Consider the following 14,341-nt stretch of genomic DNA (forward strand, 5'->3'; position numbering starts at 1 on the left):
TATTGAAAGGAGCTTACAGTTCTGCAATAGAAATTGCCATCAATTTGAGATGAGCTAGTTCATCCTGAACCTAATGAATTCTATTAAAATGGGAAATAATAGTAGTCATAGAGACTAACTGTAAGAGATTAAACTTGATGGCCAAGAAAGGGAGCAGTCGGTGTAGAGGTTGCCTGCAGGTAAACTGTCTTTTGCTAAACTTAACTCACTAAATAAAGCAATTATTTTTCTATAATATTTTCCCTGTAGAGGGTTCCTGCAAATGACTCATATAGCAAGCCAACAACCAAAAAAAAATTATGTAAAGTGTTTTATTATCAATAAAGTGCTGCAACTGTGAAGGTAACTGAATGATATGTGTAGCAAACCAACAACCAAAAAGAAGAAATAAAATGTTTTATTATTGATGTAATCTGAGGCATACTTACAATGGCACTTTGAATTCCTGCGTTGAGGAAAATCTCAAACTGTAGAGTAAGTTTGCTTACTGATGTGAACTGGAAATGCGTCTAACCTCGTGATTCATGTACATAGACAGGGGAGAGTAACGGGAGGGTTTCCAGTGTCCTTGCTCCGAGAGCTCTCATGCTGGTTGTTTTCAGTCCCAGCCACATCTAAGATCAGGGGCTTTGCATGTCACACCAGCTTCCCCTATGTTTTCAGAATTCCAAACTCAATTTCTGGAACTTGGAAGCATCCCAGGCACTGAGGGGGGACGGTCCTCATCCTACTGAGATGGGCATGAGCGTCATTTGCTTTGCACAGTCATTGGGCAGCCCCCGGGCCTCTGAGCAAAGGCCACGTGTGGTGCCCACTCCAGCACGTCCCCCTGGCACTCGTGCCAGCAGTGCTCTGGTCCGCAGCCCCCTTGCCCTGTCCCCATCATCACACCTCCTCCTGCTGCTCTGCACGGGCAGGAAGCTGTACTCTTTAGTTTATTTGGGAGTCTAGGGCCTGGTTCCACATCTATTCTTTTCAATCTATTTTTATGACAAAAGCATTTTGATCTTATTCCTTTGTGGCTGACATTCCACAGACACTAAAGGGCATCTCTTGAGGATTAAACGCCTGGGCTATTTTCCCTGCCACGGGCTCCGAAAGGTTATTTGATATGTATGTGCTGAGCATTGCCTTCACTGTTCTTTTGCTCTGCCCAGGGTGGAATTTTCTGGAAACAAGTGAGGAGGAAAGACCTAGCGCCCTTCAGAGCATGAGGAGTTGTAAGGGTTTTGGGGAGAACACAGTAGGCAATGGGGCAGCACCAGGTCATACCTAAAGGCGTGTGTCCCTGCACAGTTTCGGCAGATGATACATACAGCCATACCTGGTTTTGTCTTTGTCACTTTCCACTTGGAATTGAAATCTTTTCAACAATTTCATCCATCCTAAAGTCTCCCTAAGGTGAAAATCAAAGATACGATTTGATACGATTGTCTGCTTTCCTTCCCTTGTCTCCTGCCCGCCTAGGATACAGATCTGATGACGTTCAACATCTCTGTGCACCGGTCATGGTGGCGGGAGCACGGGCCCGGCTGTGTCCGAAGGGTGCTGCCCCCGTCAGCCCACGGCATGCTGGACGACTACACCTACGTCTCCGTCACGGGCTGCGTCGTCGACTTCCAGTACCTGGAGGTCATCCACAGCGCCATCCAAATACTGCTCTCCGTAAGTTTCACGTTCGTGTCACTGTCTCAGCAGGACTCCCCCTATTGGCATTTTATATCTCCACCTCTGTCCCCACCCACCTGGTAGATGATGCCATCAGCAAGCACACAGAACGTCCTTTAGGCGATGGAAATAGCAGCGAGTACGCTAACATTCGTTATACTTAATGGCAGGTGACATCTTTTCCAATGGATATCCAGACATTGTGTCCTTAGGACCATCCACCCATTCAATGAAATGGTGTCATTGTCTCCCAGGAGTGGTGGGTTGGCCACCTATGGTCTCAGGCTCTTCTACGTCTCATGCACTTTTTTACTCATGCACAATAGTTCCAGAGAAAGAGACGACATTCACCCAATGCTTTGTTCAATCTAATACATTTCATATTTCAAAAAATTATTTCTTAAGAAAACAAGTTCCTCCAGAGAGTCTTACACATTCTGGTGCCTAAAATTTGGGGTCAGGATATAGTTCCATACAAAGCAACACATAGAGGAAATGGATTGACTGAACCACAGAAGGTTTATGTGCTTGAAATTTCTTAAGGTTAATTTCTTTCCACCACACTATCCTACCCACAGTTTGATGGGAGTATGGAGTGGAATTAAGTTCTCTACCATCATCAAGAATGCTACTTCTTTGAGATCCAGCAAGTACTTGGCATTTTTGTATGAATCAATACACCATAAAGCCATTCTTAGCTGTGTTCTTCACATAAACTAAGCACCTCAGTCCTGTCCAGCTGGTTAAAGTCAGAATGAGAGATATAGCCTCAATAATAAATTAATAGATGACAGAAACATAGGAGGTGTATGTCAGTGAAGAATGTACCTTAGAATTATTTCTAGAAAGGACTTTGAGAAATCTTTGATATCATTACTGTAGTTGTTCTCTACCGCTGTGTACCAAAACACTCCAAAACGCAATTACTTAAAATAATACCAGTTTATTGCTTAGAGTTCTGTGCGTCAGGAATTTGGGCAAGGCTCAGCTGGGTAGTTCTGTTCCACATGATATTTGCGAGGGTTACTCATGTGAACCATCCCACTAGGCACTTTGCTGAGGCTAGAACATTCAAGAAGACCTCACTCAGATGTATGGTGCTGGCTGTTGGAAAAACTTGACAGGCTTTCTCACAGCAAGGCACCTGAGTTCTGAGGAAAGTCTAGCATGCAGGCATTTTCCAAGCCTCTACAGGCATATTCTATTGCACTCCACTTTATTGCACTTTGCAGATGTTGCATTTTCTAATTGAAAGTTTGTGGCAATCCTGCATTGAGCAAGTCTATTGGCACCATTTTTCCAACAGGCTCAGATGATGGTTAGTATTTTTTTAACAGTAAAATGTGTTTAATTAAGTAATGTAAATTGCCTTTTTAGACAGAATTCTATTGCGTACCTAATAAATGACAGTATAGTGTAAACATAAATTTTATAACTATTGGGAAAGCAAAAAATTTGTGACTGCTTTACTGCCATATTTGCTTTATAGCAGTGGTCTGGACTTAACCCCCAATATCTCTGAGCTATACCTGTACTTGAGTAATGCTTACTACTGTCCATTTGTCTTTATGCTCTCATATGACTGATATGACCAAGCCCAGAGTCATTTTGGAAGGGAGCTATGGAAAGGTGAGAATATTAGAAAACAAGGCTCATTTGGGGCCATTGATGCAGCAGTCTCATCTCACTTACCTACTCTATTAATTATTGTTCTTTAACTTGTATGTGCCAAGTTTTAAGATAGTGTTTTAGACCACCTTTTAATTAGAATATTTTTGGAAAGACTAAAGATTCAATTTTTAAAAATAATCAGAGATCTTTTAGTGTTTTTGTTCAATGAGAGTCAAATTTGACACTGAATTCAAAGGAGGTTGTACCTCAATGCTAAGAAACTTTCATTCAGAGATATAACAGGGTATCTGTTTATTCTTGGTTTCTATAATAATTTTTTAAAAATATAATATACTGTCATTGGTCAGTATATGTTTATCAGTCTTTCCCTATTCTCTGGTCTTTCTTTATTGTCACATGCAGAGAGAGAGAGAGAGATGATAGATATAGATAGATGATAGATGATAGATAAATGATGATAGATAGATAAATAGATAGATAGATGATAGATAGAAAGAAAGATAGATAGATGATAGATATAGATAGATGATAGATAGATAGATAGATAGATAGATAGATAGATAGATAGATAGATGATAGATGATAGATGATAAATAGATTCAAGTTGGGCAAAAGTAGGTTTACAGTTGTTTTTATGGAAAAAGACATGCAGGTTATGATTATTATAATAGCTTTATTAACTCAAAAGAATGTAACTCATAACTGTAGACCTACATATGACCACCGCGGTGTGTGTGTGTGTGTGTGTGTGTGTGTGTGTGTGTGTATTTTCTCTTAAAAATTTTTAGTCTATTGTATGGTAAAAGAGTACTCTGTTATCATATACTAGATTCTAAAGTTCCTCACGGAAACATTTTTCTAGAATCTTTCATATGTGGACGGATCCTCCTCCTTTTAAAAATTGTTCATATTAAGTTTCTAAACCATGTCAAGGAATGACGGTGTGATGTGCAAATCTTTATAATGCAGCAGAATGCTGTGGAATCAAAAAGCCTTTACCCACAGTAGCTCCAAGTCACTTGAAAAGCAGGGTGGCCCGGCCGCGGGTGGCTCAGCGGTTGAGCGTCAACCTAGGATCCAGGCGTGTGGAATTACTTGTTTAAAAATACATAATCATTGCTACTGGATCCTACTGGAATCCATTCGACCCTCATCGTATCCGTTTTTCATCGGTGATAGAATGAGACAGACTTGGATTGGAATTCCAGCTCTACCAAATGCTGGGTAAACTTCCAGAAGTCCCTTCCCTTCTTCCATAAAGGTGGCAATGGTACCTTTTTTGTTGGGTTGTTGCAAAATTTGAAGATTGTACATGTAAGGAGCTAAGCACAGTGATGTGCACATAATATACATTCAATAAATTTCAGTTCATAATAAGGATGCCACAAGCGCCAGCGTGCCCATACAGATAAATTAGCTCAGATTTCACAAGGTCTATGGTACTCCTCTCAGGAAAGTGCTACATAAATGTAGCATATAATATCATTACACATAGATCATCAAAGGCACTGCCTCTTACTGGAAACAAAGAAATAATTAGCTATAGATGCTTTAAAATGAGATTTTTCTGGAATAGTAAAAATATCGAGAGATTAACAGAATAATGCATGTCCCAGGATTTAGGAGATAGCTGACGTATTTTCCAAGCAAATGTTTGGAAAAGTTCAGAAAAACCCCATCATGGGTGATCCAGGGAGCAGTCACAGAAGGGCGCAGAAAGGGAATTGGTCATGTAATTTCATCCCGTCCAGCAGCTAGATAAGCAGCATGCAGTTCTGCATTTGAATGCGTTTGGTTATCCCATTTACAATGGGCTGCTAATCCTATAAATATTTATCGCTGAACGAAAGAAAGCAGCTAAGCTCTTACCCTTTGAGAAAGGTCTGTAACCCACAGGGTGCCAGTGAAGTATGAAATCCTGGTGATTTGCTTGCTTCTTGCTACGTTAAAGGCTAGACTGTGCCGGGCACATGTGAACAGTGAATGCGGTGCAGTCGGAGACACGCTCCCGGAGGGCAACTGGGAGCACAGGCTCCAGGGGCGTCTCGGGCCCACAGCTGCTCCCTCCCCGGGCCTGACGCGCACAATGGAGCCCGCGGCTTAGCAGATTTAACCTTGAATTGCTGGAAACGAGGATCGATGCCTTCTGAATAGACCGAACGTCGGAACAAAGGGGGAAAGAATTGGGGGCAGGTGGCGAGGGGCTTTCCTGAGAGGATTCTGTCTGTGCTACATTACAGGCTGTTACTCGTCCCCTGTGGCTTGGAGGAAACAAACTGATACTTTCTTTGGAAGCTATGGCATCACTTAAGCAGTAACTGTATTTCATTTCTAATTCTATATGCTGTGATTGTTGAATAAACGACAATAAAAATAGATCACTTACGGGCGTGCGGATCTTTTCATATGCTGTCTACTCCCCCCAGAAGATTTAGGCTTCTAATAACAAAAGCACAAAAATAAAAAGACCAAATCTACAATAACTAAACATGATACTTAATTATAAGCTTCGTCTGCGACCAGAACAAAGAGGAAAACCCAATGAATAAATACTACCATCCTCTTATTTTAACAAGTTATGGTCCCCCCTCAGAACTGTACAGCAATACACCGCTTGTTTCTCTTGCTGTGTTGGTGCGATGATGAACACTGATAGGCAGTGAAAAATGGGTTCACTGTCTTCCTGTGTGTGTGTGCACGTGTGTGTGTGCACGTGTGTGTGTGCAAGTGTGTGTGTGTGTCTGTAGTACATGAACATTTTTATTAACAGTTGAAGTGAAAACTCAGAAGCTACTCAAGAATTTGAAGATTGGGATTTTTAATGCAGGAATTCACTAACAGGAAAATAATTCTCTGCCTAAGTGTGGGGTGGTTAGGAAGGCAGGTTCTATATCAGAACGCCTGGGTTTGAATCCTAGGCAACCATTAGTCTTTATCACCAATCATTAGTTCCATAACCTCAGCCAAGTTACTGAGCCTTTCTATGCTCTGTGTTCCTCATGATTAAAGTGGGGGTAATAGCATTTCCTACCTCCTAAGTAATTACACTGTTGTGCAGAATAAGTGGGGATTCTTCTCATGGCAGTCACGTGATTCCAAGAACATGTTAGCAAAAGCTGCAGGGTCTCTAGAGTCCTGGTTTCAGAACATTCTGAACTTCACTTCTGCGGCATTCTGCTGGTCAAAGCTAGTCACAGCCCCAAACCAGATTCAAGGGATGGAGAGATAGAGCCCACTTCTTGATAAAAGGAGTTGCAAAGTACTGTGGACATTTTTACAATCTTCCACGTGGCAGTGTGGCGTGAAAAGACCACTTAGAGTGTAGGATGAATAGATCTTACTGTTTGTTCAGATGGAGGAAAGAAAAAAGGAACTGAGGGTGACACCAAATTTTCTGTCCTGAGCCACTAGGTGGGTATTTTTGCAAATCACTTGGTACGGAATTGAGAATCAGCCCAAATTTACACTACAATTTTAAATTGTGCTGTTATGTAGGGTTTCTCAAAAAGGTACTAAACAAAAACTCAAGTTGTTTTAAGAATTATAATCCTCAATGTTATTTAAATGTTGTTGAATTTTCTTTGATTCTGTTCCTCAGGGCTAAAAAAATATTCTTCAGTGTGCCGACTAAGACCTATTACTTGTACTAGGTCCATTAGAATGAGCTTCACATATACCCTGATTTATAGCGATTATTTTTTTACTGTTTATGATCAAAACACGAATGTCTGACTTTCTAGGAAATAGATACAACAAAGCTGTATCTAAATGAATGATTCTTGGTACTTTCTGTATGTCCCTAGTTCCCTAGCAATTGCAGTGGGGAATGTGTTGACATCCTCTCTTAATGGAGCACCCCCAACAAAGTAATGAGCCCATTCCTCGTGTGTGAGAATTAGCTCATTCTAAGTAGGTGTTTCGAATTTCACTTATATAAAGATTGACAACTTCTCTGTGAGAAAACTGTTATCCATACTCATAACACAAATTCCAGAAAAATTAAGAGCATTACCTTGCCAAATGGCTTTGAAATTAAATATCATTGAATATACCTATGCATGTAAAAATTTGGTGGCTTTACTGTGAATACTCCTAAATATCTCTCTCCCTGTTTTCCCATCTCCATCTCCACAGCCACTGACTTCATTTAGACTCTGAACAGTTGCTTAACAGGTCTTCCTGCTGATAGTGTCTCCCTCTTTGGGCCGTTCTTTACATGTTTCTAAAATGCAAATCTTATTATTAACATCTCTACTTTAAAAAGTCAGTGTCTCTACTTTATTCACAGAATCCATTTCAAACCAATACTTTCAATGGATTCCAGAATAAATTGATAGATTAATTTATTTTTATTTTTTATTAAAGTATAGTTGACATACAATAGTATATTAGTTTCAGGTGTACAATATATTGATTCAAGGTTATATTTCTTAAAATTTGTTTGCCAAAGTAAGTCTAGTAACCATCTGTCACCATACAAAGTTATTGTGTTGACTATTTTCCCTATGTTGTATGTTACATCCCCATGACTTACTTATTTTCAAGTTAACAGATTAATTTAAACTATTCTCAATAGAAGGAAGGATAAATTTGCGGGGAAATTTAGTTTTATTCCAAAAGCCAGCATATTCATTTTATTGACTATAATTCTAGCAGCATGTTCAACAAATATTTGAGTGGAAAAAGTGGGTATAAGTTGTCTAATGCCTTAAATTTCAAAGTACTTGGGTTTATTTCTCTTTTTCCCAGCTTATTTCATTCCACATGGAAGTGATGGGTAATAATAAATGTGATATTACCACATGAGGAGTGCCTTTCAATTTTTGAATTTTTTGTTGTTTGGAATCATCTTCTAAAATTCAAAGTTTCCTAGTTTAATTAAAAGCATAGATACACCGAGTGCTGACTCATGCCAGAGATGGAAAGATTAAAACTCTGGTCCTTGCTTTCAAGGATCTCATGGCATTTAGGTAGCCTTTTAGACAGATGTCAACAGGTAAGAGTAGCTTAGTTTGGTACATGTTAACATAAAGTAAAAAGACTAGGTACAAGGAAACCTGGAATGAAGAGGCTATCAGTTAAATCGAGTGAAATCAGGGAACTTTTCACAAATGAGCTGGCATTTGAAATAAATCTGGAAAGACAAATAGAAATTTACAGTAGCGAAATTAGGGAATAGCTCTCCAGTCAGAGAGAAGAGCATAAGTGATTTTATGGAGACATGAAACAGCAGGGTTCAGAGAAGTGTAAGGACACAGCTAAGCTTAAGAGTCAACAGGAAAGATAGTGGACACGAGGGACTGAAAGGTGCCCAGCGTGGCACACATGGGGCACTATGTCAGGTTGAACCACATGAAACTGATATTTCTGAAGATCCAAAGAGTCAAATATTGGAATTTCAGAGATTCAAACTACTAAAATTCATCTGTGGATTCTTAAGCTAACTTAGACTCTGGCATTTTGAAGTGAGTTTGTCTAACCTGACACATTTGCTTGGGAGAGAAAGGCCTGCTTGACATTTTTCAGGTAAAGGATGGTGTACTGAGGGGAGACAAAACTAGCTCTCGCAGGAGTCCAAGATCAAGAACTGGACGCAGCTGAACATCACGGCTTTCTGTTGACCTACTCCACGCTCCCTTCTCTATCGGTTGATTTCCTTGCCTTTCTCATAGTTGCCACTCCTTCATGCCTTCAACTTACTATAGACAGGGTACCCCCAAGCCCTTTTCCAAATCATGATGACCCTTTGTCCTGAGCTTTCTCCAGCAACTAAAAATGTGCACACATGCTTTGAAACCCTGAAAGGGGGAATCTCATTGGCCCAGCTCATCTTTCGGGGCTGGGCTGTAGGTCACGGGCCAGTTTATACGCTGACCGTCTCTCTTTGGGTCCACTACTCGCCACCAGGCCAATTATCTGTGACTATGGGAAGAGCATGGCTGCTTAGTGGTAAGAAGTGTGGCTGAGGCCATTCCCTCAGAAGAGGAAGTGGCAGGCAGGCTCTCATCTCCCACTAAGGTTAGAAAAGAGCCTCAGTGGGTTCCAGAGGCCTGAGAGGACCTAATCTCTAACATTTCATTTTCAGCCTTAAGATTATCTAAGAAATGTGTGCTTAATATCATCACCCAGAATTCCCATAATCCTCATCAAACTGGACATTTCTGGGTTCAATAATCTCTATCATTGCTAGAGTTTGAGCTCAAAGGAGGGGAAAAAATCACTAATTAAGTAGCAATAGCATGATGCCCTGTCTTATTATACGTACCCACATTAGACATACTTGAATATCTGCTTTTTGGTTCTTAAAATAAAAAGTGTCTCATACAATGCCAGCAGCTGCTAGGAAAACAAGTGAGCTGCAGAGCTGGCAGTAGCTTCTTCTTATTACCTTCATGTCTTTTTTTTTTTTTGCCACCATTAGTAGCCTTTGCACACGGAGTGTGTTATTTCTCTACAGGAAGTACAGTGGCTGACTAGCAATAAATGGCCTCATAATGAGGTGATTATGTTAACATGTGTAGATTCTGGTCTGGCTCCAATAAATATCAAATAGAGCATGAGACAAATGTCACAGAAAAATTCCTTTTTCACTTCCTATGTGGTGTATAAGTACAAGAAAAATCCATTCAACTGTCGCTAATAGATGCTCTTAAGAAATGAAATGTCATCAGGCAAAATCGGAACTCGGCATCAGTACTTACAAAATAGTCTTCAACCTTGAAGCTACTCTCAGGAAAATCTATAGCCCTCTCCTTAACCAAATCTACCAAAAGTACTGTTCTTACATCTATTAAAGTGTTTCTTGAGGTGAGGAGCTGGGAAGGGAAATTGAAAGGTGGTGAGCAGGAGAACTGGAGGTCTCTTCGATCACATTTTAGCCTCATTTTCTTTCCTCTTTATTTTTTTAAGTTTCTTTATCTTTATTGTTGAGACCATTACAGGCATCCCCCTTTTAACCCCACTGATCCCCTCCACCCCACATCCATCCCACCCCCAGGCCTTCCCCACACCAATGTCCCTGTCCATGGGCCATGCCCATAAACATACAAGTTCCCTGATTAATCTCTTCCCACCCACATCCCCCTCCCCGCCTTCCCTCTGAGATCCTTCAGTTTGTTGCAAGCTTCTATGTTACTGGATCCACTTTGTTCAACAGTTTATTTTGTTTATTATATTCCACATATAAGTGAGATCATGTGGTACTTGTCCTTCTCTGACTGGCCTATTTCACTTAGCATAATACTCTCTAGCTCCCTCCATGCTGTGCCAAAGGCCAAAAGGTCTTCCCTCTTCACAGCTACATAGTACTCCATGGTGTAAATGTGCCACAGCTTTTATCCACTCATCTACTGATGGGCACTTGGTCTATTTCCAAATCTTAGCTATTGTGAATTGCGTTGCTATGAACATAGGGGTGCATAAGTTCTTTGCAAAAAGAAGTGGGATCACTGGGTCAAATGGCAGGTCAATTTGTAATCTTTAAAGATTTTCTCCACCATCAATTCACTGTAGAGAAGTCCAGGAAAGCTGTCCTAATTCTTTCAAAAATCTCCAGAAAACAGTATCTTGCTTATTTCCAATCATCTATGTTAGACCAAACAGAAGTTTCTCTGGGGCCTACTACTTGGTCCCTGAAGGATGGAGGGAATGGTGCAGAATGGAGGGTGGATAACAAGAAAAATGATGCAGATTATGCTTTCTGAACTCACCATTGGCACTTTCCCCAAAGCACCTATCATACTTTACTGTTTTATAAATCTAGTATTTATTTTGTTTACCTTTTTTGCAACAATAGATTTTCTTTTTGTTAATTTGCACACATATGCCCTTGTGAACACTTAGTTTTTTATTTTTATTATCATATATTTCAAATTAACAGAAAATAATATAACAGATACCCTTATGCCAAGATAGAACAAATATCAGCATTTTGTCATTTTTGTTTCAGATAGTTTTAAATAAAACTTTATTGACATCACTAAAGCACCCTTGCATCCCACTTTCTCCATCCTTCCCCAGAAGTAGTTATTATCCTAAAGTAGATGAGCATCCTTCCCCTCATGTCTTTATCTAATAAGTGGATATGGAATTACTCAAAACATAAAGATGATAGATTTTTAATTTCTTCTGTTTACCTTGTTCTTTCCTTGTTTCCCATCTTCTCCTTTCCTGCTTTCTATGAGATTCATCAGTTTTCTTTATACTTTTCGTTTCCTTTCTGCTAGTTAAGCAGTTATGTATCTATTTCTGGTCTTTCAGTAGTTAGCCTTAAAGTTTTACATTTGTAGTTTATTTTAAAAATCTGAACTTAATTTCTATATTTACCTTCCTTTCAAACACTATATAAAGTCCTTTGCACTTTAATTCCAATCATCCCTCTTCCATTTTCCATATAAGTTTGTCTAGTACTTTAGGTCCACCTTACTTACAATGACCACAACTTAGTAACTAGTATTTTTATAGCAACTGCTTATTTGGATGACATGCTCATCGATTTTTTTGCTCACTATTGCTTCTTGCATAGCACTGGCTTTGTTAGGTTCATTATCCTGTTCTTGAAGTGTGCGCTTTAGTAGTTCTTTCATGGAACTCATGAACTGTAAACTCGGTCTTTGTCGGTCTCAATGTCCTTATTTCAGCCTCATTCTATAATAGTACTTTGGCTCAACACTTATTCTAGGTCAACAGCTCTTTTGCTAAGCATAGCATCTTCTGGCATCTATTAAAACTGTCAGATGTTATTAATAACAATAAAGGGTTAAACATTCCCAGAAAGATGTATGTTGGAAGAAAAACACTTGACTTGAAATTTTCATGGGAAAATAATTTTATAGTAATCAAGTAGTTCCACTACTACTACATTTGTCTTTTCAAAATAATTCAAACTCATTTTTTTTTAATGTATTAAATGCCTATTGAAGACCAGAGGCTTTCATGTTTCATTGAACCTTGCAATCTTAGGAAATTTTAATAGCTCTACATTTTACAGATGAAGAAATAATTCCCTCTTGATCACAGCTCAGAAGTGGCAATTATGGGATGCAAACCTAGGTCTTCTGATTCCAAATCAGTCTAGTTGCCTCTAGAATTAATAATATTTATTTTTATCCCTTCACTTATTTTTAAGATAGGGAAAGAAATAGAATACTGGTGTACCTCGGAGAGGTTGAAGTTTTAGTTCCAGACCCCCACGTTACAGCCAATGTTGCAATAAATCAAGTCACACAATTTTTTTTGGTTTCCCAGTACTTACAAAAGTCATGTTTACACTATACTGTAGTCTATTAAGAGTGCAATAGCATTATATCTAAAAAATACCACAATGTACCTACTTAATTTAAAACACCTTATTGCTGAAAAATGCTAACCATTATTTAAACTTTCAGTGAGCTATAATCTTTTTACTGATGGGGGATCCTGCCTTGATGTTGGACCAGGTTGGCGGTTGCTGAAAGGTGGAGTGGTTGTGGCAATTTCCTATAAGACAACAGTGAAGTTGGCTGCATCAATTGACTCTTGCCTTTGTGAACAATTTCCTAAAGATCGGTGATCCCAGATCACCAAAACACAAATAGTAATAAGGAAAAGCTTGAAATATTGCAAGAATTACCAAAATGTGACAGAGAGACATGAGGTGAGCACATGCTGTAGGGAAAAATGCAGGATTGCCACAAACCTTCAGTGTGTGTGTGTGTGTGTCTGTGTGTGTGTGTGTGTGTGTGTGTGTGTGTGTCTGTGTGTGTGTGTGTCTGTGTCTGTGTCTGTGAAATACAATACAACAAGGGTATGGCTGTTATACTAATTAAGATATAGGCCCCCTGATCACTCTTATTTAATGATCAGGTGATTTATGATGTTGTCTTCCTCAGGGGTCCAAGGTGGAAGTCAGTCAAGGATCAGACGCCACCAACCTGGCCCTGAGGACTGGGGAAGCCACTTTGCTTTAGAGGGTTGAGAGTGAGGAACTTGGCTGCCTGCTTGAGTAATCATGTTCACCAGTTTCAGATTCAGGTTCCCTCAGCCACATGTTGAGAAATTGAAAAGAGGCAAAATTGAAAAATAAATGACCTTTGAAATACTGAAGAGCCTTTGCTCAGGAGAGAAATGTAATTCCATTTTCAGGCACATTTCACTTCTTTTATGATTTGAGGATATCGCAAGGCATGCCAGTAAGTCCCCTGGGATATATTCGGTGGAGTAGTTCATTTCTGGGGTAAAAGTTTTTTATTTACAGTATGCGAGCGTGGGAATTAGGGAGACTGGGTTTCAGTCTGAACCCTGGATCCAATTTGCTTTAGAACACCCACAAGTCATTTAGGCTCCATGTGCTTCAGTTTCCCCTTTATGAAATGTGAAATCTGAAGGAGCTCTCTGTCCTTTAGTATATGAACTGAATACATTTCTATTTATTGGACAAACTGTGATCTTTTATTTTATATTTTTATTCACTGTAGTATGTGTGTATGCATGTACTTATGTAGGGTGTGTGTGTGTGTGTGTGTGTGTGTGTGAAGCTAGATATTTATTCTTGCTTTCTTTTTTCTCTTTTCCTGGCTTCTGTTAAACTGATAAAGTTTTAAATATTCTTGGTCTTACTTATGTATGTATTTGCTGCTCGCTTGGAAATTACATATATATTTTCTTCCATTAGACATTACCCTTAGGTGTGTGTTTTTTTACTGTTTTGATTTAACTTTTTATTTTAAGATAAATGTAGATTTACATACAGTTATAAGAAATCACAAAGAGAGAGCCTGTATAACTTTACAAGTTTCCCCCAATGATAACTCTATCTTGCAAAACTATAGCAGAGAATCTTAACCAGGATATTGACATTGTTACAGTCAAGATACAGAACAATTCCTTCATGACAAGGGTGCCTTCTATTGCTCTTTTATAAACCATACCCACTTGCCTCTCCCCTGCCCCTCTCCTCCTGATCTCTGACAATAGCTACTCTGTTCTCCATTTCTATAGTGTTATCATTTCAAAAACATTCTATAAATGGACTCATACATTACATAAAGGTTTAGGGCTGGCT

The 14,341-nt window shown here is 39.3% G+C and overlaps 1 protein-coding gene across 4 annotated transcripts in view; it reads left to right on the forward strand.

Moving 5' to 3' along the window:
* NKAIN3 (sodium/potassium transporting ATPase interacting 3) overlaps window positions 1–14,341 on the forward strand; it is a 369,009-nt gene that overhangs the window by 269,757 nt on the left and 84,911 nt on the right. For all 4 annotated transcript variants that reach the window (XM_081117407.1, XM_081117404.1, XM_081117405.1 and 1 more), the window contains exon 4: window positions 1,468–1,665. In XM_081117407.1, the coding sequence (XP_080973533.1) occupies window positions 1,468–1,665 (198 nt within the window). The remainder of the gene's footprint in view (window positions 1–1,467; window positions 1,666–14,341) is intronic.

The sequence above is a fragment of the Miniopterus schreibersii genome (assembly GCF_964146895.1).
Source record: "Miniopterus schreibersii genome assembly, chromosome: 17".
NCBI lineage: Eukaryota > Metazoa > Chordata > Mammalia > Chiroptera > Miniopteridae > Miniopterus > Miniopterus schreibersii.